At 40.6% G+C, this 27,875-nt stretch overlaps 1 protein-coding gene and 1 long non-coding RNA gene across 4 annotated transcripts; one reads left to right on the top strand and one right to left on the bottom strand.

The window, feature by feature from the left end:
• Positions 1 to 264: 264 nt before the first annotated feature.
• Positions 265 to 23,856, top strand: slc30a10 (solute carrier family 30 member 10). 3 transcript variants are annotated; one of them, XM_062972248.1, is made up of 5 exons: positions 265 to 690; positions 10,143 to 10,156; positions 17,348 to 17,451; positions 19,081 to 19,320; positions 20,407 to 23,856. In XM_062972248.1, exons 1-5 carry the CDS (start codon positions 265 to 267, stop codon positions 20,889 to 20,891), a joined length of 1,269 nt encoding a protein of 422 aa, XP_062828318.1. In that variant the 3' UTR covers positions 20,892 to 23,856. The 3 variants fall into 3 exon arrangements, 2 of the variants coding, with proteins under 2 accessions (XP_062828318.1, XP_008124065.2); XM_008125858.3 differs by lacking the exons at positions 265 to 690; positions 10,143 to 10,156 and adding an exon at positions 11,284 to 11,987 and having other exon boundaries at positions 17,368 to 17,451; XR_010003523.1 differs by lacking the exons at positions 265 to 690; positions 10,143 to 10,156; positions 20,407 to 23,856 and adding an exon at positions 11,124 to 11,987 and having other exon boundaries at positions 17,330 to 17,451; positions 19,081 to 19,145.
• Positions 8,540 to 12,418, bottom strand: LOC134296703 (uncharacterized). The gene is made up of 2 exons (XR_010003529.1): positions 12,230 to 12,418; positions 8,540 to 8,784 (listed from the first exon to the last, which is right to left on the bottom strand). It is a non-coding gene; the product is annotated as an uncharacterized LOC134296703 (long non-coding RNA).
• Positions 23,857 to 27,875: the final 4,019 nt, after the last annotated feature.

Raw genomic sequence — 27,875 nt, 5'->3', positions numbered from 1 at the left:
CAATTTTATGTTGCAATAATAAACACTGGGTCAATGCAGAAAGCAGATAGGATTTTCCATATCCTGTCAAGGAGCTCTCATGAGACAGCCTCTTGCCTAATCGCCCTTTAAACAGGTTTTATGGTTTTAGGGCTTATAAAAATTAACTTCTAAGCACAAGCAGCAGGAGACAATAAAAAGGGGAGAGCCGTAGAGGCATTACTTGCTAATACGATTAAGACCCTTCTCGTAAACACTCAGGAATCGCCAGGAAGGCTTTCAGCCATGGGCCGCTACACTGGAAGAAGCAGCAGGCTACTCTTCATGTGTTTCATCAGCTTGGTACTTTTCGTAGTAGAACTGTCTGTTTCCTACATAGGCAATTCTCTTTCCCTGGCATCAGATGCTTTCACGGTCCTCTCTCACATGATCTCCATGATTATTGGCTTCCTCGGCGTTCGCTTCAGCCGCATCAGGTGGCACATGACCAGCACCTACGGCTTTCCCAGGGCTGATGTGGTGGGTGCCTTTGGCAATTCAATCTTTGCCACAGCCCTGATGTTCAGCATCCTGATTGAGGCTGTGAAGAGGTATCTCAGCCCACAGAAAACAGAATCAGCCCTTCTTGTTCTGATTGTTGGGGTTGTGGGGTTGCTTTTCAACCTGTTCAACTACCTTATCTTTCTGGACTGCTGCTACTGCCATGGCTCTGTTGACCACGATGTGGAAACAGGTAAGCAATTGAATAAAACTACTTCTCTGTCCATACCTTGTTAAAATTTGCTTCTTCTTCTAGTTTTTTTTAAATCATAAACTAGTTTTTAAAGAGTGGTGCTTGATAGGACAGTCTAATATATACCAGAATTTTAAATAAATTTATAAATAACACATTTATTAGGGCTAGTAAAATGCTGCAAAAGAGCTTAACTTTCACATTCTTCTGAAGTCTTCACTAGGTTAGGTGTTTAAAAAACTGGGATGGAAGAGGAAACAGGATAGTTTACAATATCTGGCTAGATATTATAGCCATTGGATCCAGTGGTTAGACATAAATCCTAAGACTGTGATTACAGTCTAAAAAAAATAACTTGTAAGTGCAATCATCAGGTTGTACCATGTAAGATGTAACATGAATTATCTTTCACCATTGCTGTAGCTGGGCATGGGCAGCTTTGGCAGACCCATTTTTTTCCCCCAAAGACCTGGCCCCGAGACTGTCAACAGTCTCCAAAATAGTCAAAATGGCCCTCAACCCAAACCTAAAATTCACATCTGTTTTGAAAAATGTGGAATTTAAAAATGTTCTACAGTAATGATTCTTTACTCTGGAGACTTCAGGGAAAGTCAATTCCCTCTTTAGTCAGACAAAACGACCCAAGGAGCTGAATGTACATAGCAGAAGGTGTTTAAATAAAACACAATAGCTGGCATTCAATGGGTGAATTACAATGAGCATAAATTAGACACATGTGATCACAACCAACTTTTTTGTCTTTGTGGAGGTGGGATTTCTGTTCCCACGATGTTATTACCAAACTAACTTTATAAGTAGTGCAGCACCCCTGATTTCTTCTGCTCTTCTTCCCCTATCTCCTCTCCTCCTTCTTGTCTTCTTCTTCTTGCTGTTCTTGTTCTTCTTCTATTTCTTCATATGCTGTTTTCCTCCCAAGAATTGGAACTCAGTGCGACTCACAATTTAAAAGAATTGAAATTAAAAACAAACAAAAAGTAAATATTAAAATAGAATTAAACTACAGACAGTCCCCAAGTTGCAAACAAGATAGGTTCTGTCGGTTTGTTCTTAAATTGAATTTGTTTGTAAGTGGGAACAGGTACATTTTAAAGTGTAACTCATATATATATATATATATACACACACACACACACACACACACATACATACACATTAGTTCCCCTGTGGGTTTTGTTTTGTGTCTGTTCAGAAAATTTCACCTCGCTTTCAGTCTCCGTGACAATTGCATTTTGAAAAATTGGCTTGTTGTGGAAACAAGGATTGGCAATAAAGCTTCAATCATTTTCCCATGAAAGTTCTATCAGGAGTGAATTTTCTTTCCAAGGGGTAGAGTTCTCGCACTTTCTGTTGTCAGAAGTTTATAACTTGGGGACTGCCTATATCTGCAATACTAAAACAATTCACAGCTGAATTGAAGAAAATGAAATTTAACAAGAAAACTACCTAAAGCAGCCTCTGGCCCCGCACTTCCCAAAGTGGGTGTTGGACAGATCTTGGAGGGGGGGGGGGGTAACCTGGCGTACAATTGGGGGCATTGAATAAAAATAAGAGACAAAAAAATTGAAAAACCATTCCTACATATTTCATCTGTTGTGTAACATAGAGATACAATCATAGTTATTATTTTTCAAATGAATACACAAAATGCAAATGGTTAAATCCACCGACAGGTCTTAATAAGCAAGTGTTGGCAGGCAAGTGATGGGAAGTCCAGCATGCATTGGCTGAAATATGGTGTAAGAGCTTGTTTACAATACAATACTATCAATCAAACACGTATGAAATCTAATTTAGATTGTTTTTGAACTGTGTGACAAGCAGTTAATAATAGTCCAAGTGTGTAATGCAAACATTGCTATGCTTGGTTTTAATAAATAATTATATAATTTCAAGCTTCACGGTGTCTTATTTACAGCAGAATCTTTCTTTACCATGTTTTTTAAAGAAGGCAAATTTTCAGGGGGTGCTGAGTATTTGGGGGGGGGGGTAGAAGCGTTAGGCCAAATAATTTTGGGAACTTCTAGCTTCTTCTTCATCGTTTCCCATTTTAAAAACTTGTCTAAAGAAAAATCTTTAGCTTACAGATGGAAGGATAATGTAAACAGGACCTTTCTGGTATCCCTGGGATGGAAGTTACAGAGTTGAGGGGCAGGCACTGAGAAGGATTTATCTCATGTTTCCACCATAGCTAAAGAGGTGTAGGTATGTAATAAATACACATGCTCTAATGGAGGGTCTTGAACATTGTCTCCTCTGTTAAATTGGAGCAGAAGCGAGATTAAATTTAGATGGTGCATTAAGTTTTCAAAATTTAATTGAAGCTCAATTATGTGTTTTCCTAAGCAGTTGGAGAGAAATACAACCCTTCATGTGATGGGTAAAGCAAAATCTGCTTTCTTTGATAGTAAGCCACGCCCATGCTAATTAGAGGATTCAGGGCATCTTGAGGATTCAGGGCTGTGGCTTCCTTGATTGAATTTGTCCATCCATAATGTGGCCTTCCTCTTTTATTACTGCCTTCAAACTTACTAAGCATTGTTGTCTTTTTTAGTGAGTCACTAGCATATATACGTAGCATTGCATGGATTAGGCATGTAATGCTAGTTATTAGAAATAGTTTGGTTTTTGATTCTATGAAAAGTCCCATTAGGAAATGCATACATTTATAATGGGACCTTTTTATAAAATCATAAAGTTCAGTGGTTCTCAACCTTTGAGTCCCCTGATGTTTTGGCCTTCAACTCTCAGAAATCCTAACAACTGGTAAACTGGCTGGGATTTCTGGGAGTTGTAGGCCAAAACACCTGGGGACCCACAGGTTGAAAACCAGTGATATAGCTGATGGGCTGCAACTCCCATCAGCCCAATACCTGGTCAAAATGAAACTCTTATTTGCCCAAGACCTGGTCAGGCTACAATTCCCATCAGCTCCAAATCTGGCTGGCTGTAACTCCCATCAGCCCCGGATCTGGCTGGCTGTAACTCCAATCTGCCCCAGATATGGGAGGCTGCAACTTCCAAACCCCCCAGATCTGCCTGGACTTCAATTTCCACCTACCCAGATCTGACTGAACTGCAACCGAGAGCTCTCCTCCCAACTAGTCAGATGGCTCAAAAGTCTGGTTGGGTTGCTACTCCCATTATCCCATTGACTATTTTTGCAACATCTACCCCCCCCCCCCTTTTTTTTTTTTAATATACCAGCCTATTGCTTTTTAGATTTTCATTTCCTGAATAAGTCACTATATAATTATTACTCAAAATGTCTCATTCCTGTCTGTTTTAGCTCACTCCAAGTATTATGTTTATACATTCCATTTCTTGTTTTACTATGTACATCTTCCCCTGATCCGTTATTCTCGCATCTCACATTCTGATAATACATGTTGTGCAGCTTCAGACTTTCCTCCCAACTCCAGAGATTTCTGGATGAAACAGATTATCTAGACCCATTTCAATTTGGTTTCAGACCTGGCTATGGCACAGAGACAGCTTTGGTTACCTTGGTGGATGACCTATGAAGAGAGTGTGACAGGGGGAGGGGGAGTGTGTTCCTGTTGGTTCTTCTGGATCTCAGCGGCTTTCAGTACCATTGACCATGGTATCCTTCTGGGTCATCTCACTGGGATGGGACTGAGAGACAGTGGCTGCAGTTCTTCCTGGAGGGCTGTATCCAGAAGGTGGTGCTGGGAGACTCTTGTTTGAACCGCAGCCATTGACCTGTGGGGTTCTTTAAGGTTCTATTTTGTCTCCCATGCTGTTTAACATATACATGAAATTGCTGGGAGAGGTCATCCAGAGTTTTGGAGTAAGGTGCCTCATGTATGCGGATGACACTCAGCTCTACTACTGTACTTCTTTCCACCTAATGCCAAGGAAGTTGTCCTGACCCTAAACCAATACCTGTCAACAGTAATGGACTGGATGAGGGCAAACAAATTGAAATTTAATCCAGACAAGAAAGAGGTACTCCTGATCAGTCATAAAGCAGATCAGATATTTGTATATTTTAAATTGTATGTTAATGCTTTTATGTCTCCTTTTGGGGGGATAAAGTGGGATATTAATAATAATAATAATAATAATAATAATAATAATAATAATAATAATAATCACCACCACCACCACCAGCAGCAGCATAGTGATCCTGTTTGCTGTGTACTAATCTTGTTGTGTATGAAATAATAATAATAATAATAATAATAATAATAATAATAATAATAATAATTTAGCCTCTGAGCTAAATTATTAACACCTTAGTTTAAGTTCAATTGCATCATTAGCCACAGACTTAATTATAGTTATTCTCTTCTCCAATAGTTTGTTGAGTACCATCTGACTTGAGAGTGTCATCTTCTGACACTCTCTCTTTTTTCATGTTGTATTGTCTCTTTGCAGCGTTTACCATGTCTCTTTTTGTGTAGTTTAAACAAGTGTTAGATATGGTCCCACAGCTGTTAACTCTGAGACATTCTCTGCCAGTGCTACCCCATATTATTGCTGCTGCCCAGTTTGGCACATTGAGTCTGGCTTCCTAGCAAAAGCCTGTCTGGCAAGGAAAACCCTGTTAGTGGCACTGCCACCTTCAACATGGCCTCACAGGAGCTCCACCATGGAAAGAAAATGCCATTTGTGAGAATATTTCACATAAGAAATAAGAATAAATAAAAAGAGACATGTTGTCTAGGAGGAAAAACAACTCAGCTTGTGCTGTGATCAATGGCCATCATGAGTTGGTCTCTAAAGACCCAAGGCCTGTGACCTGATTGCATAGTGATAACCACCAGCATGGAGATTATTGTTTTGCCATTTTGTGGCTTTTGCACTCATGTGAATCCACTCTTAAATTCATTTTGAGCCTGTGTCAAGCAAAGCAAATATTTACTATAATAATAAAATTTCAATAACTCACCACTATTTTCTAGTTTGCTTACTCTTTCTAAGAAAGCTTGTTGTAATTAGTGGCAGACAGCATAAATCATTTTTAGTTCCACTTAAAACCTTCAAAGCATTAAAGGAATGGGTGTATAATCACAATGGCTGGCTTTTTCCACATTAAACCTTATTCCCAGCTTTAGTATCAACTAATTATGGGTAGCACACCTTTTGTTTTACAAATAGGTGTGGATATTGGGAACATTCAGATAAATGAGATTTCTGTTTAGGGCCTACCAGATAAGGAATTAGGATGAGGACTTACTGATTCTGGTTTCAGATACTATGCTAAAATGGGGTATAAGAGACAAGAGAGGAGGTCAAATCTGGCTATTCATGGTGTGAAATACGTACCATGCTGGGACAGATAGTGAGCAACAGTTTATCATCACTTTCAAATGCTATAATTTAAGGATACTTTATCGCATTTTTACAAGTGTTCCTCCAAAATTTCATGCTTCTGCCCTATCATTCCCAAGGCAATAATTTTTCAGAGGTAGGGAATCTGACGTGCTCCTAGCTCTTTTTTCATCCTCTATTTGGGAAGCAGGCACGAGGTAGTAATCATAGAATCATAGAATAGTAGAGTTGGAAGAGACCTCATGGGCCATCCAGTCCAACCCCCTGCCATGTAGCAGGAAATCGCGTTCAAAGCACCTCCGACAGATGGCCATCCAGCCTCTGCTTAAAAGCCTCCAAAGAAGGCCCCTCCACCACACTCCAAGGCAGAGAGTTCCACTGCTGAACAGCTCTCACAGTCAGGAAGTTCTTCCTGATGTTCAGGTGGAATCTCCTTTCCTGTAGTTTGAAGCCATTGTTCCGCGTCCTAGTCTGCAGGGCAGCAGAAAACAAGCTTGCTCCCTCCTCCCTATGACTACCCTTCTAATAGTGGGTAATAAACATTACCCACTACTAGAAAGAGCAGAGGAGAGAAATTCCTCTTTCTTCTGAGGGGCATTTCTCTGTTGAAGGCTTCATGGTCACGCATCTGCATGTTGCATTAGAAGGCTGCTAGCCACTGAGAGCCCTGGGGCACTTGTCTCATATGTATGTACGAGTATGTGCCTTCAAATCATTTGTCAACGTACGGTGAAGCAATTAATTTCATAGGAATACTCAGAGGGGGTTTTGCCATTTTCTTCTCTGAAATATATGTAGCATACAGTAACTGTAATTCACTGCTGGTCTCCCATTCAAGAACTAAACAGGACTGAACCACTTAACTTCCAAGATCAAACTGGATCTGGTGCCTCTGGGGTATTCATAATCCAGCCTTTTGTTGTTGGGAGTGCAACTCTTATAAGCCACAGCCAGTGGTAAAGAGTAATAAGAAATGAAGCTGAAATGCTGCATGCTATATATCTTCTGAATGGAACTGAAAAAAACAATTTCTGGATCTGCCTTGCCTACAAAGACCCTATGAAATTGATAGGGAAATTCATATGTTGGCAGGTGATTTGAAGGCACATAAACATATTGTGCAGAGGGCTGTGTATTTCTCCTCCTTGCTCTGGAATCTACAACCAGGAGACATGATAGCCATGTATAAATATGTGAGGGGAAGTCATAGGGAGGAGGGAGAAAGCTTGTTTTCTGCTGCCTTGGAGATTAGGACGCGGAGCAATGGCTTCAAACTACAGGAAAGGAGATTCCACCTGAACATTAGGAAGAACTTCTTCACTGTGAGAGCTGTTCAGCAGTGGAACTCTCTGCCCGAGAGTATGGTGGAGGCTCCTTCTTTGGAGGCGTTTAAGCAGAGGCTGGATGGCCATCTGTCAGGGGTGCTTTGAATGTGACTTTCCTGCTTCTTGGCAGGGGGTTGGACTGGATGGCCCATGAGGTTTCTTCCAACTCTATGCTTCAATTATTCTATCTTCTGCTGTGAATTACTCTTCTCTGAAAAATGCTACAAGGGAAGACATAAGGCAATGCTTCTGCAAAAGGGAAATATTGGAAAACTCAGCTCTTCGAGGGAATAAACTCTTTTTTAAACATTAGAATTTACTTCATCAACATGAAAAGTTTTAGTCAAACAGCAGCAGGGTTTGGCGGAACATTAAAATTTAACAAATTTATTGCACCATGTGCTTTTGGGAATTTAGTCTATCTTATTAGAAGTGTGAATTATTGAGGATTTCTGATATCTAGAATGTACAAAATGTGTGCCTTCAAGTTTTTTCTAACATATGGAGGAGCCTATCATGGGGCTTTCTTGGCAAAATTTGTTCAGAGGGGGTTTACCAGTGCCTTCTTCTGAGGCTGAGAGAATAAATCTGGCCCAAGCAGGATTTAAACCTTGGTATTCAGAATTATAGTATACCATAATTATATAAAGTGCACCATAACACATTCAAATTATTATAGCACAATAAAACTCTAGGAGATGTTAAAAACCGAGGGACTGAAGGAAAATTTCATTGGGAGTACGGAATTTCCATTTGGAAGGGATAGGTCCCATTTTTGTCCCATGAAATACCTACAGTCCTGTTTATATCTGATTTTTTCCCCTGACAATCTACCCAAACCTTTTCCCCTCCAGTCAACAACTTTGGAAAATGTATTGCAAGCTTGCAATTTAGTCTTCTTCATACTCTGCCCTGAGTGTCAACTCTGAAGCCTGTTGACGTCAATGAACGTTTCACTATCTAGCAATTAATATCAGTATCCAGTAATTAGTAACCTAATAGTTATATACATGCCAATTTGTCAAACTTGCCTTTCATCTTTAATATTTAAAAGAGTATGAGGATGCCTGCCATAGATGTGGGCGAAACATCAGGAGAGAATGCTTCCGAAACATGGACATACATCCCAGAAAATGCACAACAATCCGGTGATTCTGGCGATGAAAGCCTTTGACAACACAAAGAATATATTAAAATGCCTTTATTTGAATTACAGTATTATTATGGGTTTGGAATTATTTGAACGTTTTTGATTTCCTCTGTTCATACACAATATGGTACTTAGAAAATGTTTGCTTCCACTTTCTTTATTTTCCTGTTACTCTGGAGCTCACCGCACTCCTTTAAGGATAGGAATTCCATTTCCATCCTCCAGATACTGGAGGCTCAGTGAAGTATTCAGTCTTCATCTTATCCAGTCATCATTGCCATCTAGTTAAATAAACAAAGAATTATTTGTGGGTTTAGTCAACTTAAATATGACATTTGCACAGGAATAAACATTTTTAAAAGGAGAAAAGATCACACGTTGCATTAGCCAAAAGTCTAGAAAAGACGTTCTTTAGTTTGGTTTCTACTTGCTTTCTTAGTTTTTGCTTTTTCTCCTTTGGGATAGTGAAGCAAAGTGGAATTTGGGAAAAGGCTTGCATTTAGGTTTGGCTATATGATCTCATAAAACATGGCTGAGATCCATTTTCTTTATCTCTGAATGTAATTGCACATTGCTCTGTTTAATTAGTAGGTAATCTTTTTTTGATGAGTTCATGAAGTGATACATTTTCCAGGAAGCAATCTGACTCTTATTTTCCCCAGCTACTGTTTCTTTTTTTTCTTTGTCCATTGCACATATAAAAGAACTACCCTTTTCAGCTTCTCTTCCAAAAAACATTCTTTTCCTCTCTGTTTGCGGACACTGTAGAACCAATACAGGATTACATCACTTCAATTGCCATGGGTCAATGCTGTGGAATCATGGGAGCTGTAGTTTTACAAGGTTTTTAACCTTCTCTGCCAAACAGTACTGGAACTTCACCATTGTTCAAATCCCAGGATTTCATAGCATTGAATCAGGGAGCTTTTTTTCCATGTTAGGAGTGACTTGAGAAGCTGCAAGTTGCTTCTGGTGTGAGAGAATTGGCTGTCTGTAAGTTCATTACCCAGGGGACGCCTGGATGTTTTACCAATCTGTGGGAGGTTTCTCTCATGTCCCCACATGGGAAGCTAGAGCTGACAGACAGAAGCTCACCCTGCTCCCCAGATTTGAACTGCCAACCTTCTGGTCAGCAGTTCTGCTGGCACAAGGGTTTAACCATTGTGCTATCAGGGGTTCTGCCAGGGCAGTTAAACTGGTGTCCAACTGCATTCATCTTACAGTGTAGAGATGCACCATGTAATCAGTTCCCCTGTCAGATCGCTTCCCCGTTTGCACATTTCACACTGCCTTACATGGTCAGAGTAGATGTGCCCTGGGAAGGAATGAAAGGGCCGCAAATCCTTAGTGGGGTCATTCCTCACCATTGCTTTGCCAAGGAAGAGTGGCTCATGGACCACATTACCAATTTGGAGGTATCCAGCCTCTTTAGACCAGTACACCACCTGTGATTCTGCCTTAGGAGGCAAAGCGGCTTAGGGCGGGCCTACCTTTGGCCCAGTTTTCAACCATAGGGTCTATGGTCAACTTGGCAATGGGAGATTTCTGTGGTTCCCTAAACCTGATCGTATTTTAAAGGGTTAATCCAACCCTGATGTGAAGAGAGAGTAGCCATGGAAAAATTGAAGGGATGTGGAAGAAACCACAAGGGCTGTTGTGTCTAACTCGCTGAGTGGGAAAAGTAGCTCATGGGCCACTTTCCTATTTTCGAGGCACCTAGCATCTTAAGACAGGGGTGGGGGACTCCATGGATAGCAAAGCTGCTTGGGCAGAGCCTATCATCTTCCCCCTGCCTTTTTTTTTTTGAAAGGAGAGTTTTGAGGAGCATGGCTCTGTTGCACCATTTGCAGTGTGGGGTCCATGGTCAATTTCCGTGGTGCCCATGGTCAGTGGATGATTTCTGTGGTACCCCTTCCCTTGATGCTTATTTTACTAAAGCAGTATTTTGCTTAAGGGCTAACCCAAGAATGGCCATAGAATCATAGAAGAGCTGGAAGAAACCACGAGGGCTATTGCACCTGAGTGGAAAAGGGGCTCATGGACCACTTTCCCATTTCAGAAGCAACCTGCGTCTTCAGGAAAGGACACTGGCAACTCTGTATCAGTGAGTTGCTGTGAGTTTTACAGGCTATATGGCCATGTTCCAGAAGCATTCTCTCTTGATGTTTTGCCTGCATCTATGGCAGGCTTCCTCAGAGATTGTGAGGTCTGTTGAAAACTAGGCAAGAGGAGTTTATGTATCTGTGGAAAGTCCAGAGTGGGAGAAAGAACTCTTGTCTGTTTGAGACAAATGTTAAGGTTGTCATTAATCACCTTGATTAGCATTGAAAAGCCTTGCAGCTTCAAAGCCTGGCTGATTCCTGCCTGAAGGAATCCTTTGTTACCTGAGGGAATCCTTTGCTTAAGCGGCTGAGGGGGAAAAGGAAAGGGCCTGAGGCTGTGAGGAATGGTGGGAGTTGAAGTCCAAAACACCTGCAGGGAGGGCCAAAGTTTGCCCATGCCTGATGTAATCCATGGTAAAAACTGTCCAGGGGAAATATCTAGGGTGCCCGGCTTCTCTGGACGCCAGTGCCTCGTTTTGCTTAAGGCTGGTCATCTTCTATCGGTGATAGAAGAGACCACAAGGGCCACTCAGCCCAGCCCAGTGAGTGGAAAAAGTGGCTCATGGACCACTTTCTTATTGGGCGTCTTGGGCGGGGTCTCTACGCCTTGGCTCCTGGAGCCTTGTGCTTTTTTCGCCAAGGGGGTGGGCGTTGTCAAGAAGGCGAAGCCTATAAAGCCGGGGGCGGAGGCGGGAGCGGGGCCACTCGGCGCCTCGGGCTTCCCCTCCTGCCTTCATCGCGGCTCAAGACTTTGGACGAGAGGGAGGCGGCGTCGGGCTCGCCCAGCTGTCTGCCAGGCTCTCCCCTCTCCTCCTCCTCGGCCATGGGGCGCTACACGGGGCAGACGTGCCGGCTGTCCTTCATGCTGGTGCTGACGGCGGGCTTCTTCGTGGCCGAGCTGGTCTCGGGCTACGTGGGCAACTCCATCGCGCTGATCTCGGACTCCTTCAGCATGCTGTCGGACCTGGTGGCGCTGTGCGTGGGCCTGGCCACGGGGCGCCTCTCCCGCCGCAAAGGGCCCCGCTCGCCCGCCGCCTCCTTCGGCTCGGGCCGCGCGGAGGTGGTGGGCGCGCTCAGCAACGCCGTCTTCCTGGCCGCGCTCTACTTCACCATCCTGGTGGAGGCCCTCCAGCGCCTGGCCCAGCCCCAGGGCATCCGCGACGCCTTCCTCGTCCTCCTCGTCGGCGCCCTCGGCCTCGCCGTCAACCTCCTCGGACTCCTCGTCTTCCAGGACTGGGCCTGCTGCTGCCGCCCTCGCCGCCGCCACCCCGACGCCCCCGCCCCAGACCCTCCCGCCGGGCTTGACATCGAAATGGCCCCCTCGGAAGGCGGGAGCGCCGAGCAAGACGGCCAAGACGGGGCCCAGAGCGCAAGCCAAGCAGGTGCCTCTCGGGGCCGCCCTCCTCCCTGCCCTCTTCCCCCTCCCCCTCCCTCCCTCCCTCCCTTCCTTCCTTCCTTCCTTCCTTCTTTCCATCCCTCCCTCCCTTCTTCCTTCCTTCTTTCCCTCCTTCCTTCCTTCCTTCCTCCCTTCTTTCTTTCCGTCCTCCCTCCCTCCCTCCCCTCCCTTCCTACCCATCACTGTGCCCATTCCCTGCCCTCCTTTCCCTCTCTCATCCTCTTTCACCTGCTTCCTCTTTTTCATTCTTCACTAATGCTTCTGTCCTCATTTCCTTTCACTAGCTCAGGTGTCCAGGTGGCAGGGTGGGCCTTCCTACAATTAAACCTTGTGTGCCAACTGGGAGCGTACCAGAGAAGCCTGGCTTGGCCATGCTGGTCCACACCTTAGTTCAGTGGTTCTCAACCTGTGAGTCCTCAGATGTTTTGGCCTTCAACTCCCAGAAATCCTAAACTGGCAGGGATTTCTGGGAGTTGTAGGCCAAAACACCTGGGGACTGACAGGTTGAGAACACTGCCTTGGTTATATCTAGAATTTACTACTGAAACGCACTCTATGTGGGGATGCCTTTGAAGACGGCTCGGAAACTGCAGTTAGTGCAAATGTCAGCGGCCAGATTAATAACCGGAGTTGGTTATAGGGAGCATACCATGCCCCTACTAAAGCAGCTCCACTGCCTGCTGATGAGTTTCTGGACCCAATTCAAAGCATAGGTTATTACCTATAATGCCCTATACACTTCGGGTCCAACCAACCTATCTCCGAGACCTCATCTCTTTATATGGCATGGGCTTTGAGATCTATTGAGGAGACCCTCCTCTCAGTCCCACCTCTGTCTCAAGTGCAGCTGGTGGGGACGAGAGAGAGAGAAAGAGAGAGAAAGAGAGGGGGGCCCTTCTCAGTGGTGGCCTCCTGTTTTGAAATGCTTCAGAGCCATAGCCCGGGGGGGGGGGGGGGAGGGTTAAAAGTTCAACTCCTCCCCAAAATGTGTCAGGTTAAAAAAACTGGTTTACTCATAAATTGGTTAACCAGTTAAAATTCATGAGTAAACCAGTTTTTTTTGGGGGGGGGGGTTGAACCCTTAACACCGCCCCCCCCGCCCCCCCAGTTATGGCCCTGCCCACCCTCTAAGCCTTTCTCACACAATTGAAGACATGGCTTTTCCGACAAGCCTTTGAGCATATTTAGATTCTTTATGGATATATATGAGGGCCTTCAGATTCTTTATTGAGCACTTTACAAGACTGAGATCAATTACTCTTGTTTTTACCTGTAGCAATCACTGTATTTCACTGTTTTAATCCAGGGGCATTGTGAAGTTGTGATGTTTATGTTGGCTGCTTATTGTTTTATTTTATTGTTTTTGTACTTTTTGTATTTTGCATGTTGCGCTTCAAGTGCTTTGTAAGCCACCCCAAGTCCCCCTGGGAGATGGTGGCGGGGTATAAATAAAATAATAATAATAATAATAATAATAATAATTCTCTTCCATTCACTGATCCTCTCCTCCTCCTGCTTCTTGGTTTATTGATCCTTCCCGACTTTTCCTTTCCTCTTCTCCTTTCAGTTTTCCTCTTCCATTCCCTCACCCTCTCTTCTTTCTCCTTCCTCCCGTTCCTTTGTCTTTTAATCCTGCTTCCTATTTATTTTTCAAAGACTTTCCCCTGGTTATTTTTTTCTCTTGCTCCTTCCCTGTTCTCATCCACTGTTCTCTACCTCTCTTCCGCCTGCTACTTGATTTTATTTTATTCTACCCTGTCCTTCTTTCCTCTTGTTCCTTTACTGTTTTCCTCCATTCTCACCATCCTCTTTTCCTCCTGTTTTCTTATTTCTCTCTCTCATCACAATCTTCTTCTTTCATTTTTCTTCATTACCTTCCTTCCTCTCCCCTTCCATTTCCTTTCTTGATTTTCTCCTTTTTCTCATCCTTTCCCCATCCCTCTATCATCCACGGTTATCTGCTTTCAACTTGATTCTGACTTACAGTAACCCTAAGGTGAACTTATTGCAGGGTTTTCTTGGCAAGGTTTGTTTGGGGGTGAGGGTGGTTACACTTGCCTTCATTTGAAGCTGAGAGAGTATGACTTGCTCAAGGTCACCCAGGGGATTTCCATGGTTGAGAAGTGTTTGAAATTGTGGACTTCTTCAGATTCAGGAATTTTTGCATAGATGTAATGAGATATCTTGGAGTCTAAACATGAAATTAATTTATGTCCCGTATACACCTTATACATATAGCCTGAAATTATACACCAAAAGGTAATTTTATACCATCAGAAGGCCTAAGTGTTAGCATTTTAGCCATCCATATTGACAATTTTGGAGCATTTCAGATTTCAAATGGATACTCTCTTGAACACATTGGAGGAAAGGCAGCCTATATATGTAACCAGTAAAATTTAATTTCAAATTTCTTCTGTTTGTTCAATCTTATTACTTTTTATGTCATTCCAACATACTCTATATATTTACCTTTGTACTTTTCTTATCGGTCTTAATGGCGTCTTTTATAGCTCTCTTACTTTGTTTCCCATTCACTGCTCGTTTTCACACATATTCTTTCTCTTGTCTATTTTCTTGTGACTGTCCTTCAAGTTTACTTTCTCTTTATTTGCCCTAACTTTGTATTCTCATTTTTGTTAACTTGTGCAAACCATATACCACCTATTGTGTTTTCCCCCTGTAGCCTTGTTTCCACATTATTCATAGGCTCATACATTAAATTACTATTAAGATTGGAAAAAGGGTGCGGGAAACATTGTGGAACAAAGTACGAATAAAAAAATTGCATAATGTTTATGTCGGCACATGTCTACTTCATGAGTCATCATTTTAAAAAACACCATGCAATTGTTCTCATTACTTTGTTGGCTAGTTGAATCTCGCTTATCCAACCTTCTGTATTATCCAACGCAGTCTGCTTTTTAGTAGTCAATGTTTTTGTAGTAAATGTTTTCAATACATTGCAATGTTTTGGTTCTAAATTCATAAATTACTACATGATGTTACAGTGTATTGAACTGCTTTTTCTGTCCATTTGTTGCAAAACATGATGTTTTGGTTCTTAATTTGTAAAATCGTAACATAATGTTTAATAGGTTTTTCCTTATTTCTTCCTTATTATCCAACATTTTTGCTTATCCAACATTCTGCTGGCCCATTTATGTTGGATAAGTGAGACTATACTGTGTGTGTGTGTATGTATGTGTATATATATATGTACACACACACACACTATATATATATACTAGCTGTGCCCGGCCACGCGTTGCTGTGGCGAAGTCTGGTGGTCTGGGAAATAAAGTATTGAGGAATTGGTGGTCGTTAAGGTAAAGGGTAAAGGTTTTCCCCTGACATTAAGTACAGTCATGTCTGACTCTGGGGGTTGGTGCTCATCTCCATTTCTAAGCCGAAGAGCCGGCGTTGTCCGTAGACTCCTCCAAGGTCATGTGGGATGACTGCATGGAGCGGCGTTACCTTCCCGCCGGAGCAGTACCTATTGATGCACTCACATTTGCATGTTTTTGAACTTCTGGGTTGGCAGAAGCTGGAGCTAACAGTGGGGGCTCTCTCCGCTCCCCCAATTCAAACCTGCGGCCTTTCAGTCCAGAAGTTCAGCAGCTCAGCGCTTTAACATGCTGCGCCATCAGGGGATATTATTTCCTAAAGGTTGTGAATAAACAATATTTCTGAAAGGTTTTTTTTTGTTTGTTGGAGGCAAGTATGAATGCTGCAATTAGGAAAAATGATTAGGATGTAATGGCCTTGCAGCTTTAAAGCCTGGCTGTTTCCTCCCTGAGTGAATTTTTTGTTGGGAGGTGTTAGCTGGCCCTGATTGTTTCCTGTTTGGAATTCCCTTGTTTTCAGAGTGGTGTTGTTTGCGATATTTTATGTGTTTCTACTGTCTGGCCCTGAGAAAACAGGATTTGCCAGACTTTGATGATGGGAATACTTTGTTGGGAGGTGTTAGCTGGCCCCGATTGTTTCCTGTGTGGAATTCCCCTGTTTATTTACTGTCCTGGTTTTAGAGATGATATTGTTCTGCATTATTCTATCCCAGTAATTATTTCATATTAAAGAAGAATCTAACTTATCCAACATTCGCTTATACAACGCAGTCTGCCTTTTCATAATCAATGTTTTTGTAGTCAGTGTTTTAAATTCATTGTGATATTTTAGTGGTAAATTTGTAAATACAGTACAGTAGAGTCTCACTTATCCAACATAAACGGGCCGGCAGAATGTTGGATAAGCGAATATGTTGGATAATAAGGAGGGATTAAGGATAAGCCTATTAAACATCAAATTAAGTTATGATTTCAAAAATTAAGGACCAAAACATCATGTTAGACAACAAATTTGGAAGAAAAAGTAGTTCAATACACAGTAATTCTATGTAGAAATTACTGTATTTATGAATTTAGCACCAAAATATCACGATATATTGAAAGCATTGACTACAAAAATGCGTTGGATAATCCAGAACGTTGGATAAGCAAGTGTTGGATAAGTGAGACTCTACTGTAAATACTACATAGCATTACTGCGCATGGAACTACTTTTTCTGTCAAATTTGTTGTATAATATGATGTTTTGGTGCTTAATTTGTATAACGATTACCTAATTTGATGTTTAATTGGCTTTTCCTGAATCCCTTCTTATTATCCAACATATTCACTTATCCTGCCGGCCTGTTTACGTTGGATAAGTGAGACTCTACTCTATATTGATAATCTTATATTCTCTGCTTAGAACTGGATGATATGAGGCCCCTTCTTCACAGCTGTATAAAATGCCCACTGAAGTGGATTATATGGCAGTGTGGAGTCAAGATAATCCAGTGCAAAGCAGATAATATAAGATTATAAATGGGTTATATAGCTGTGTGGAAGGGACTTGAGTCTACACTGCCATATAATCCAGTGCAAATTAGATAATCTGTGGAAGAAATCTAAGTGAAGCCTAAGTCTGCCTGTCCCCTAACTGAAACCTGGCTGTCCCTTGGCTGGTTGCTAGGCAACCAAGTGGGCAGAGATTAGCCCTCTAAACTGGCAGCAATTGGATAAAAACAATTATTGCTCTCCCTCTAATTAGGACTTTATTTTTCTTTTCTTTTTGTTGTATCAACCTTGAGGCGTGGATGATGGGTTGTGTTGTCAAATTTTAAGGTTGGGGGGCCTGTACTTTTGTTGTTTTGTGAATTGCCGTGATGCCATCACTCTTTTATATATATAGATTAATGCAAGTGTGAGAGGATTATAGAGCATAGGGTTGACTCGTTTAGGATTTAAGATGGTTTTGAAAAGATTGGTTTTTTTCTGTTTGTAGAACTTATACACAACACAGCGTTTCTTCTTTGAATGCAGGTGACTCCATAAGTATCGAGAAATCGTCTCAGGAGGAGGCGGTACAGAAAAAAGAGAAAAAGTCTGAAGCCCTGAACATCAGAGGTACTGGACCATCTTCAGAGATCACTTGTTTTGTCTAATCTCTTATTTATTTAGTTTTAGACCAGATTCAAAGGCCCTTATATTGTTTAACAAATTGTTAACCCACTGAAAATGTGGTCCCAAGACATCATGTTTCATCAGTTTTAAGATGCTGTAGATCCTAATTTCAGTACCACAGCAGAAAAAAAGCTTTATTCATATATATTTAAAAACCCACTATTTTAAGATGCATCTTGTTTTTCAAGATGTTTATATGGAGAAAAAGTGCATTTTTAGAAGCGATGAAATACAATATCCTGCTGTCTGAAGTACAGCAACAAATACTCTCTCCTTCCCTGCCATGGCCAGTTTTCACAATACCCAAGGGTAGGCAATGGAGTCCCATCATTGTATCTACATCTCATGATGCCAGCCTCCAAAAACCCTTACACTTCCAGTCTGACAGCATCCAAAAGAGTTTCTAATATTGTGAAGATCGTGGCACTGGGAAATGGCGCATCTACAGTAGGTTTTTGGGTTCACATTTGCTTGTTCATGTAGGTAAACATAACTCCTAGGCAGTTATAACATACTAAGTCCCACTTATGGTGCCATAACTACTGAACAGGATGTCAACCAAGGCCATGAATCAGATAATTAACATTTTGTGTTCCTTGCATGATTTTCCAATTTGCTACCTGACATAGTTGGTTCACTTTGCTTAATGGTCGTGCCAACCCAGTCGCTGTCCAAATCAAAGGAAGGATGCTCACGTGCAGCCAGGTTGACCTTGTGAAACAACAGAGTATGAGAAACACTTAGTATTCAAGAATTTCCATAGCTTTGGCTTCTGCTCAGTGATACTAGATTATCCTGCTTCCATCATAGCTGTGCGGCTTTTCAGAATGCCCGGCTTAGGCATGCTTTGTTAAGATTTTAGACACAGAATTGGTGAGCATGTGTGAACATTTGCACAAAATGCATCCTTTACTGAATGTACACATGCACGGCAGAAGCACAAGAGGCCAGTTTCCCAATATGTGCACATGTAGCAAAATGAATAATTGTATTCTTCATACATGGCATACAGTGGGCTCCTGGCATCCATTGGAGTTTGGTTCCAGGACCTCACTGTAGATATTAAAATTATATACGAGCCCTATTATATACAGTGGTGTGGTCAAATTCCATTCCTTAATTTTTAAGTCGTATGTGGGTGAATTTGTGGATTCAGAATCCATGGATTCAGAAGGCTGATTGCATATAAAATATCCATTCTTATTTTTACTGCTGTTGATTCATTTTACACATCATAGGGCCTTTGTTCATTTATTCTTTAGTTTATAAACTTAATGTATTGTTTCAAATTACTCTTCCTGTATGTGCTTCATTTAAATACATTAACATTTCTGAGATAGTGTGCACTTTTCATAGTTTGACCCTTGTTTGTCCTGAGCAGAGTAGAACCACTGAATCAATTCACCTATGTCTCCTCACCATTCAACAATTAAATCAATGAGTTTCCTATAGCTGGAAGAAACAGGGATGACAACTATGGTTTCCAAAGTAAAATTTGATCATGCTTAACCTTATGTGCAACTTCCTTGTGCCATGATTAGATGGTAAAATTTCTCTTATCCTTTGTTTCAGGTGTCCTTCTGCATGTGATGGGAGATGCACTTGGTTCAGTTATTGTTGTAATTGCTGCTTCCATCTTCTATGCGCTCCCTCTTGAGGCGAATGCCCCTTGTAACTGGCAGTGCTACATCGATCCAAGCCTGACCATCCTTATGGTGTTCATCATATTGTCTTCAGCTGTCCCGCTTATCAAAGAGACGGCCACTATTTTGCTACAAATGGTTCCCAAGGCTGTTAATATGCAAATTCTGAGTAAGCTACATTCTTCTTGTTGAGGCACTTAAAGGGTTGAGGGTTATTACTGGCTTGATATTTCTGGATTATACGCTCACACCATCAGCTCTACATTCTCAAGCGCTTGGAGACTCCGAGTCACATGGTGGTGTGTCTTAGCAACTTGACTCAAATCTTGATGGATTAGCAAAAGCATGTGCTTTGAGAACATGGCAGTGCCACAGCAGTCCTGCAGAATAGCAGCCTTGCTTTTTCCTGAAATCATTGTGCTCATAAATTGCGTAGAGATTGAAAAATGGATCGATCAGCTGGTATAGCATGGAAAGAATAGAGTTAGGTTCAAGAGCCACAAAAAATGAGAGCAATTTATCGTGTTTCAGCAAATTTTTAATGCAAAGTTAATAACAACAAACAATTTAAAACAGTAAACAATAATAAAATAACTTTATTGTCATTGTACATTGCACAACAAAATTAAATACTTTCCCCAGCACAAATAGCAAAACAACACCCATTCCTCCATGCTTCAACCAGCACTGCTCAGCCCTCAATGCCATATCAATGTGAAACCATGGAGTTTATTATTTTAAAATATTAAAATATATTAAATCAATTATCAGATAAAAACCAGGCAAGTTAAAACCCAAATTAAATACAAATTCAAATTGGGCCAATTGACACTACATGTGCATACTAAATCATTTAAGCCTGAAAGTTCCACAAATGGGGTGTCACCACAGAGAAGGCCCTTTGTCATCTCCTCATACAGTGGTAGGACACACAGGGGTCCCCTTTAAAAGACTCAATTTTTTAGGCAGGCATATTGAGAATGATCAAGTTTCCAAGCCAATTCAAAATATTACTTTTCAGGGCTATAAGTCTCAGGATTCTGGTGGTCAATACAGCCAGTGGGAATTTCTATGAATTATAGTTTCTTTTTTTTAAAGGCACATAATTTTTCCAGGCTCTGGTTATGCCCTAAGTGCTTAATTCTCCTATGTTAAGTGTTATTTCTGCATTTTTCTGAGCTGCTATTAAAATGAGTGTTGAGTCTTACTGAAATCTTCTCAAAATTTATATTTTTTATTGCTTTGTCTTCCTCAGCAAACAAACTACTGGAAGTGCCTGGGGTGAGCAGCATTCACGAGGTGCATGTTTGGGAGCTTGTCAAAGGGAAGAACATTGCTACGCTCCACCTCAAGTGTGACTCTAGGTCTGATTATGAAGAGGCTTCGTCCAAAATGAGGGAGGTCTTCCATGAAGCAGGGGTCCATTCCGTCACCATCCAGCCAGAGTATCTTGACTTCAAGAGTCCAGAGATCCTCTGCAGCTCTCCGTGTATCTCCAAAGCTTGTGACTCTCACTTGTGTTGTAGTCAGCAGGAAACCTTCCTTGCTCAGGTGAACGGCTACAATGGGAAAGGAGGCCTGTCTCCAACTCTGCAGAAATCTTTCCATAAGAAGGACATGTGGGAAATTCCCAAGGAACCCACGTGGGCTGAAGATGTGGTCAAAAAGAACAGTTGCACGAAAGACGATTACAAAGAGGAAAGCACTCCCAAACCTAAACCAAGCAGTACACGATTTTAGATCATTCAGTGCATGTTTTGTAATGTTTCTTTTCTAAGGTGTCTTTCTGAGGCAAAGCTTCCCTTGGCTAACAGGCACATAAATGCTGGCAAGTATTTGCCATGGTTCTGCAGGAAACATTTGACAGCTTGGTGCCAAATTGGTACACATGCACACAGATTGCAACTGAAGTGAGTGATATTTGCTTGTATTGAAAGAGCCATGTAGAAAGTCATAGCATCATAAGTTGGAAGAGATGCCAAGGGCCACCCAGTCCAATCTCCTGCAGTGCAAGAACACAAGTCAAAACCCTCCCAACAGATGGCCATCTACCCTCTGCTTAAAAACATGAGTGGAAGGAGGTCCTTCCACTCATGTAGGGCATGTAACAAATTTCTCTATTAACTTCATGGTCTCATCTTATAAAAAAGTGAGTGAACAACCCATTCTCCAAGAATAGTTGTGACTTCTACTAAAACAGCAAGTTATTTGGGTGTAAGCACTTCAAGTATATTTGTTGCTGTCATGTGCCTTCATATTGCTTCCAACCTGTGGCTACTTAAGATGATGCTATCACAGGGTTTTCTGTGGCTGAGTTTGTGGCTTGACTTGCTCAGGGCCACCCAGTGGGTTTTTATGACAGCAGGTCATAATCCAACTCAAACCACTATGCAACACAAATATACTCAGTGAAATTTTGTAAAATGTTTCTTTGGGAAACATGTCCATTTCTCTCAAGCGTAAATATTTTGTGGCCAAGTGTGCTTCAGACTGATTTACTGAACTGGCATGCAGATTGCAAACCTTTTAGTATTGTGTGATTTTACTGGGCTTGAGGTGCTTTATTGTTATGACAGAATGAAAGAAGACAAGAAATTAATCTTACCTTTTTTTAAAAAAACCCACAACATACCTTTATTTACTTGTAATCAAGATGAATGGGGAGAAGGACAGACCACCTTGAGTTCATAGAGATATTTAAATTTAGAATAGGAACTAAGGAAGCAAAACCTATGAAAAGCAGGATTTGATGGTCTCAGAATCAGCCTTTTATGGCTGCTTTCACTGCATTTGAATCAAATTAGGTGAAATCAGTCACCTAATTTGGAGACAATAAAGACACTTTGCATGGCTGGTCTGAAAAACTGAGAGCAGTATAGATGGAGATTACATCATTTATTCACTCACTGAATTCATTCAATCGCCACATCATTCTTTCTCCCTCTTGCAGTAATTATAAGATGCTGTAAACAACTTGAATATAATGTGTCATGTGAATGGAGCATTACTGTGAATAATTAAAGATAAATGTATGTTTTATTAATAAAGGAGACTGCAATCTGCAGCACCCTTGAGTCTGTACATAGCAGGTTTACTTCTATGTAAGTTTAGCACTAGAAGGGGATGCCTATCAACACTTAATTCTCCCTCCCCCCATTATTTAACACATGGTGCTATTCAATGTTGTATTTATTCAAATTGTGACACTGTTCAAGTTGTTTTGAGGGTTTATTTTCAATATTAATGTCGTCTTAGCATTCATTTTAAGACGTTCGTTGTTCATAGCCCTACACCCTCCTTCTAAACATCTTTACTGAGCTATATCCCATTGCTTGGTTCCATGTGGATTCCATACGATATAAGGAATAGCTTGAGAATTCATAGTTGTTTGAAAAATTGTCCAAAGTTAATAAGTTGTATCACCACTGAGCATCAGAGGTCTTTGAACCAATGAAAGCCATAGTAAGAGACATGCAGAGCTTAGGAAAAACAATTTTATCTAGGGGATTCTGGGAAGCATATCCTAAAAAGGCAATTTATGCAAGCTCTGGCCATGAAGACACAGGCAACCCATATACAGCTCCTTCTTTCTACTGAATATGGCTGAAGGAGGGAAAGACAGGAACCAAGTTATGTCCTACACATCAACGCCTAACATTTCTTTTTTATTTTTAATCCAGAGGAAGGAATAATCCAACCGTCCAGTTGATGTTGGATTGCAACTCTAAGCTTGCTGGCTTGGATATCGCAATCTAGCAATGCCTGGAGGGCTGGTTGATTTCTACCCCTGATTTAGTTAAATGTAGCAATATTTACATTTACAAATATTTGTTATAAACAACAACAATATTAGACTGCTCCAGTACAGGTATTGCCCCCCTACATGATTCAGGAGGAGTGTAAAACTTTACAAACCCACTGACTATTTATGGAGAGTTCTGGGATGCAAATGTGTCAGCTCATTTGGTGGAGTAAGAGCTTCATTAGTAACATCTTAAGGCCGATATATGTTTTGTTTGTTTTTTGTCATAGACCTCCGGTTGCACACTAGTGTAAAACCACAAGAGGTTTCTAATCAGGGCTTTTCAAACTGCTTATGTTCTACATTTTTCTCAAAATGAACGTGCACTTTACCAACAATTGTACAGGCAACGTTTATATCCTTTTCTATCCTAAAAAGCTTGTATTCAAAAGTGTTCTTAGGTTGTCATGAGCCTTAAAATTGCCTTCTTGGCAATGACCAATGAGTATAATCAACCCAAGTAATGCTGCTTGTTATACTTAATAGGAAGCCTCATTGAAACAAATGATTACATCTTTATGTACATTTTCTGTCATTTAATAAAATGTTTGTATATATTGTAGCATAAACTGAGACTCATGTTTATGGTTTAATATGTGTTAAGTGGTAATGTTTTGGATTTTTTTTGTATAAATATATAATCTATTTATATTGCCTAAATGTGAATATAAGCCTTCTCATAAACCACTGTGATTACAGTTCAAAGAATACATCTTCTTAATTAATTGTATTGTGCAGGGTATTGCCAGACTAACAAAATGGTGTTATTTTTTTTTACTTCTTAAATATACTCAGAACATGAACAATGAACAAGTACCATAATATATCTTATTTGTGAATGTAAATAATGTTATTTCTATAAGATGAGTTTTTTAAAAAAAAGAAATAAATGTGTAAATCTTGCTCAAGCTTTTATAGTTGTGTTTTTTAACCTCAAGCATAATAGCAAAGATATTTGGCTCTATACCTCAGTGGCTTAATCAGTACCCCCCCCCCCCCCCTTCTTCATAATCTCTCAAAATTTCCCAAAACACTCAACAAGATCACATTATTCTATTAACAATTTCATTTCTACTTGCATAACAATTCAAAACTCATCTGCTACATTATACTCTCATCTATATCATAATATATTTCTAAACTAGCAAAGTATAAGACTAACATCACAGAAGAGTAATTCAGCATTTTAGAACTCTTATCAAATTCTTTTTATATTTAACCCTATCTTCCATCTCCCTACCCTACTATTTAGCAATGCAGGTGTTTCACTTACAAATTATCCTCACCTTCACATTTCAAAATCTAAAAAAAAAAATCCTGAAGGCATCACATGCGGGGACATGAGAGAAGCTTCCCATAAGGATGCTAAAAACATCAAAACATCCGGGTATCCCCTGGGCAACGTCCTTGCAGATGACCAATTCTCTCACACCAGAAGCAACTTGCAATTTCTCAAGTTGCCCCTGATGCACACACACACAAATCAGAGTTTTATTTAAAACAATTAAAAATAGATTTGCACTGCCTTCCTCTAAGGTGGAGAGAGTGTGGCTGACCCAAATGTATCCCATTTAATTTCTATAGTTGGGTAGGAATTTGAAGCCTGGTCTCCTAAAGTCCTAGATCAACACTTAGACCACTGCACCACACTGTTCTACAAATTAAACTATGCCACAGGTTATTTTTAGAATGAAGAAATAACATACTAGGGTAGTGTTCTGGCATGTTTGAAGTTCACCATGAACTTTCTATTTAGCTTTGGAGAAGATATGGCTAAGATTTGAAATGATGTCATGTTGAGGGAGCAAGCTTGTTTTCTGCTGCTCCATAGACTAAGGATAAATCTACACTATGGAGTAAATGCAGTTTGATATCATTAGCCATTGCTCAATGCTATGTAATTATGAAAGTTGTAATTTTACAAGGCCTTTAAGTTTTCTCTGACCAAGAGTGCTGGTGCCTCAAGAAACGACAACTCTCATAATTGCACAGCATTGAGCCAAAACAGACAAAGTGATGTCAAACTGCATTAATTCTACAGTGTAGATGCACCCTATGACATAAAGCAATGGGATTTATACATAATGTGAATGGCCTTCTATAGGGACTGCTTTGATTGTGAGATCCTGTATGGCAGGGGGTTGGACTAGGTGGTCCTTGTGGTTTCTTCCAACTCGATGATTCTATTAGCCTTTGAACATGACTAGCCTGATATTTCTAGCCACATAATGCTTGACATCGCCCAGTCACAAGACATCACAAGCCTATCTTTTCTTTCCCCCTTTTATAGTGAAACAGACTAATGAGGCGATCACTTTGGAACTTTCAAGCAACATTAATATGAGATGTATAAGACTCCCACTTACAGTGCAACTTAAAAACCTGCTTGTATTTCTCCAATGAAACTTTGCCTATACATTTTCATACTGATTATGTCATGCACCAGAACTGTGCAAACCAGAATGTGGGGAAGGGGATTTGGAGTATGGACAAATAATGAGCAAACTAAGTATGAATTCTGGATAACAAACCATAGGGTGACATGGAAGAGAAAGAGTTTGTTTCCACTGGAATTTATTGCCAATGGCAACTCTAGTAAGGGGAATAAAAAGATACTATCAAGACATCATAATTATATAAAGAAACACTTTGCTTCTCCTTAGGAATGTATTGCGTCCTCATAGTTGTGGTTCATTCCTTCAATGTATTCAAAACAACAGTAGCAGCATCAAAGAAAACAATAACAACGTTGTGGTGTTGTATGTTTTCTGGACTGTATGGCTGTGTTCCAGCGGCATTTACTCCAGACATTTTGCCTGTATCGGTCACTGGCATCTTCAGAGAATAACAATGTTGGTTATATTTTGCCATTTCCTGAACCATGAGATTCAAGGCAACTTACAATTAATGATAACACATACATGTAAAAACCCAACTTCAATGCAAGCAGACAAAAATTCAAATCCCCTTTGTGGTAGAGAAAGATGGGGTAGAAATGTCATAAATAAATAAATAAATAAATAAATTTAAACTATGCTTTTAATGTTAATGGCAGTGTAGTAAAATGATTAGAGGGTGTGGATATAGACAATCCAGTCCAAATTAAGTCATAAAATCCAATGAGTTCATAGAGTCATTGTGACAGTAAAGAAGGGAAGAAGGAAAAGTCACTAGAGAAATGGCAGGATATAAATGAGTGTAAAATGTGTCTGTTTGAAATTCATATATGGACAGTCCTCAAGTTACACACATCTGATTTACAAATTACTCATAGTTAAGAATGGGAGTGAAACAATAGGAAGTGAGAGGAAATCTACCCCTCAGAAGGGAATTTCACTTCTGAAGGAATAATCATCGGAAAAAGATGTCTCCACTGAAGCTTTCTCACCAATCCTTGTTTCCATAAGCCCGATTTTATTAACAGATTACTAACTGGAGCTAGCTATAGGGAGTATACTATACCCCTACTAAAGCAGCTCCACTGGCTTCCAATTAGTTTCCGGGCCCAATTCAGTGTGCAGGTTATTACCTATAAGGCCCTACACACTTTGGTTCTAACCTATCTTTGAGACCGCATCTCTTTCTATGAACAAGCGTGGGCTTTGAGATCTGCCAGAGAGGCTCTTCTCTTGGTCTCACCACTGTCTCAAGCATGGTTTGTGGGGACGAGAGAGAGGGCCTTCTCCGTGGTGGCTCCCTGGCTCTGGAATACTCTCCCAAAAGAGATTAGGTTAGTCCCCACTCCCCAATCCTTTCGATTCAGCCTAAAAACATGGTTTTTTAAACGGGCCTTCGACCTTAAATAGGCTGAAATGGGTCCATATAAGGTTTGACTATTTACTCTGACACTTTAGTTCGTTGATTGATTGGAGCCAGTGTTTATCTGCAAATGTTCTGCATTTTAAAATTGAACAATTTTATTTTATGCAATGTTATGTGTGTTGATGCGGTTGTGGCTATATATTATTGTTTTTATACCTATGTACAGTATTGTTTTATGTTATGTGCTGTACTCTGGTGTTAGCTTTGGATAGCATAGGGAAGAGTTAATATCCCCGTGGTGTTTGTTTCACTGTCTGTGCCTCTGTTCAAAAGATTTCTCCTCACTTTCTGTCCCTGTGACAATTGGATTTTGAAAAATTTGGCTTGTTTTGGAGACAAGACATGGTGCTAAAGCTTCAGTTGAGACACCTTTTTCCCATAATTATTCTTTCAGGACTGAATTTCTCATTCCAAGGGGTAGACTTCTTCTTGTTGTCTCACCCCCCATTCTTAACTATGAGTCGTTTGTAAGTCAGATGTTTTTAATTCAGGGACTGTGCTGTATGGTCAAATGCAGATATTCCAATACAACAAACAAAACAAAACAAAACAAAACAAAACTGAAATCCAATATACTTCTGGTACCAATCATTTTGCATAAGGGATGCTAAACCTGTGTTAATTACTCCATACTTTGATTTTTTTACATTTTAATTTTAAAATCTACATAGTGTAATAGGCCATGTAGTTATCTCTATTGATTGTTGAATAAAGAAATCACTTGCAGGAAAGCACAACATATTTCTTTATATATGCATGCATACATTAAAGGGCTCTGCTTTCTCTGTCCTTCTTCCACCGCTGTTGAACTCTCTAATCTCATGGTCGAAGGCCTCCTTGGCTATTATCTTCCACTGCCAATCAGCTCTTTGAGATTTGCTGAAACTCAACTTAATTTTGATAGCTGGGGCCCAAGTCCTTGTTGTTTTTTTTGCTGTGTGCATAAATGTGGTGAGCAGTAGTTGCTGTTATTCTATGCCTTCACATCATATCCAACTAATGACAACTCTAGGGAAAACCTACCATGGCATTTTCTTTGCAGGATTTGTTCAGAGGGAGTTTGTCTCTGCCTTCCTCTGAGGCTGAGAGAGTGTAATTTT

Source organism: Anolis carolinensis, chromosome 1 (assembly GCF_035594765.1).
Source record: "Anolis carolinensis isolate JA03-04 chromosome 1, rAnoCar3.1.pri, whole genome shotgun sequence".
In the NCBI taxonomy this organism is placed as follows: domain Eukaryota; kingdom Metazoa; phylum Chordata; class Lepidosauria; order Squamata; family Dactyloidae; genus Anolis; species Anolis carolinensis.
The sequence above is the reverse complement of the archived record's forward strand: the minus strand, read 5'-3'. Positions and strand labels throughout refer to the sequence as shown.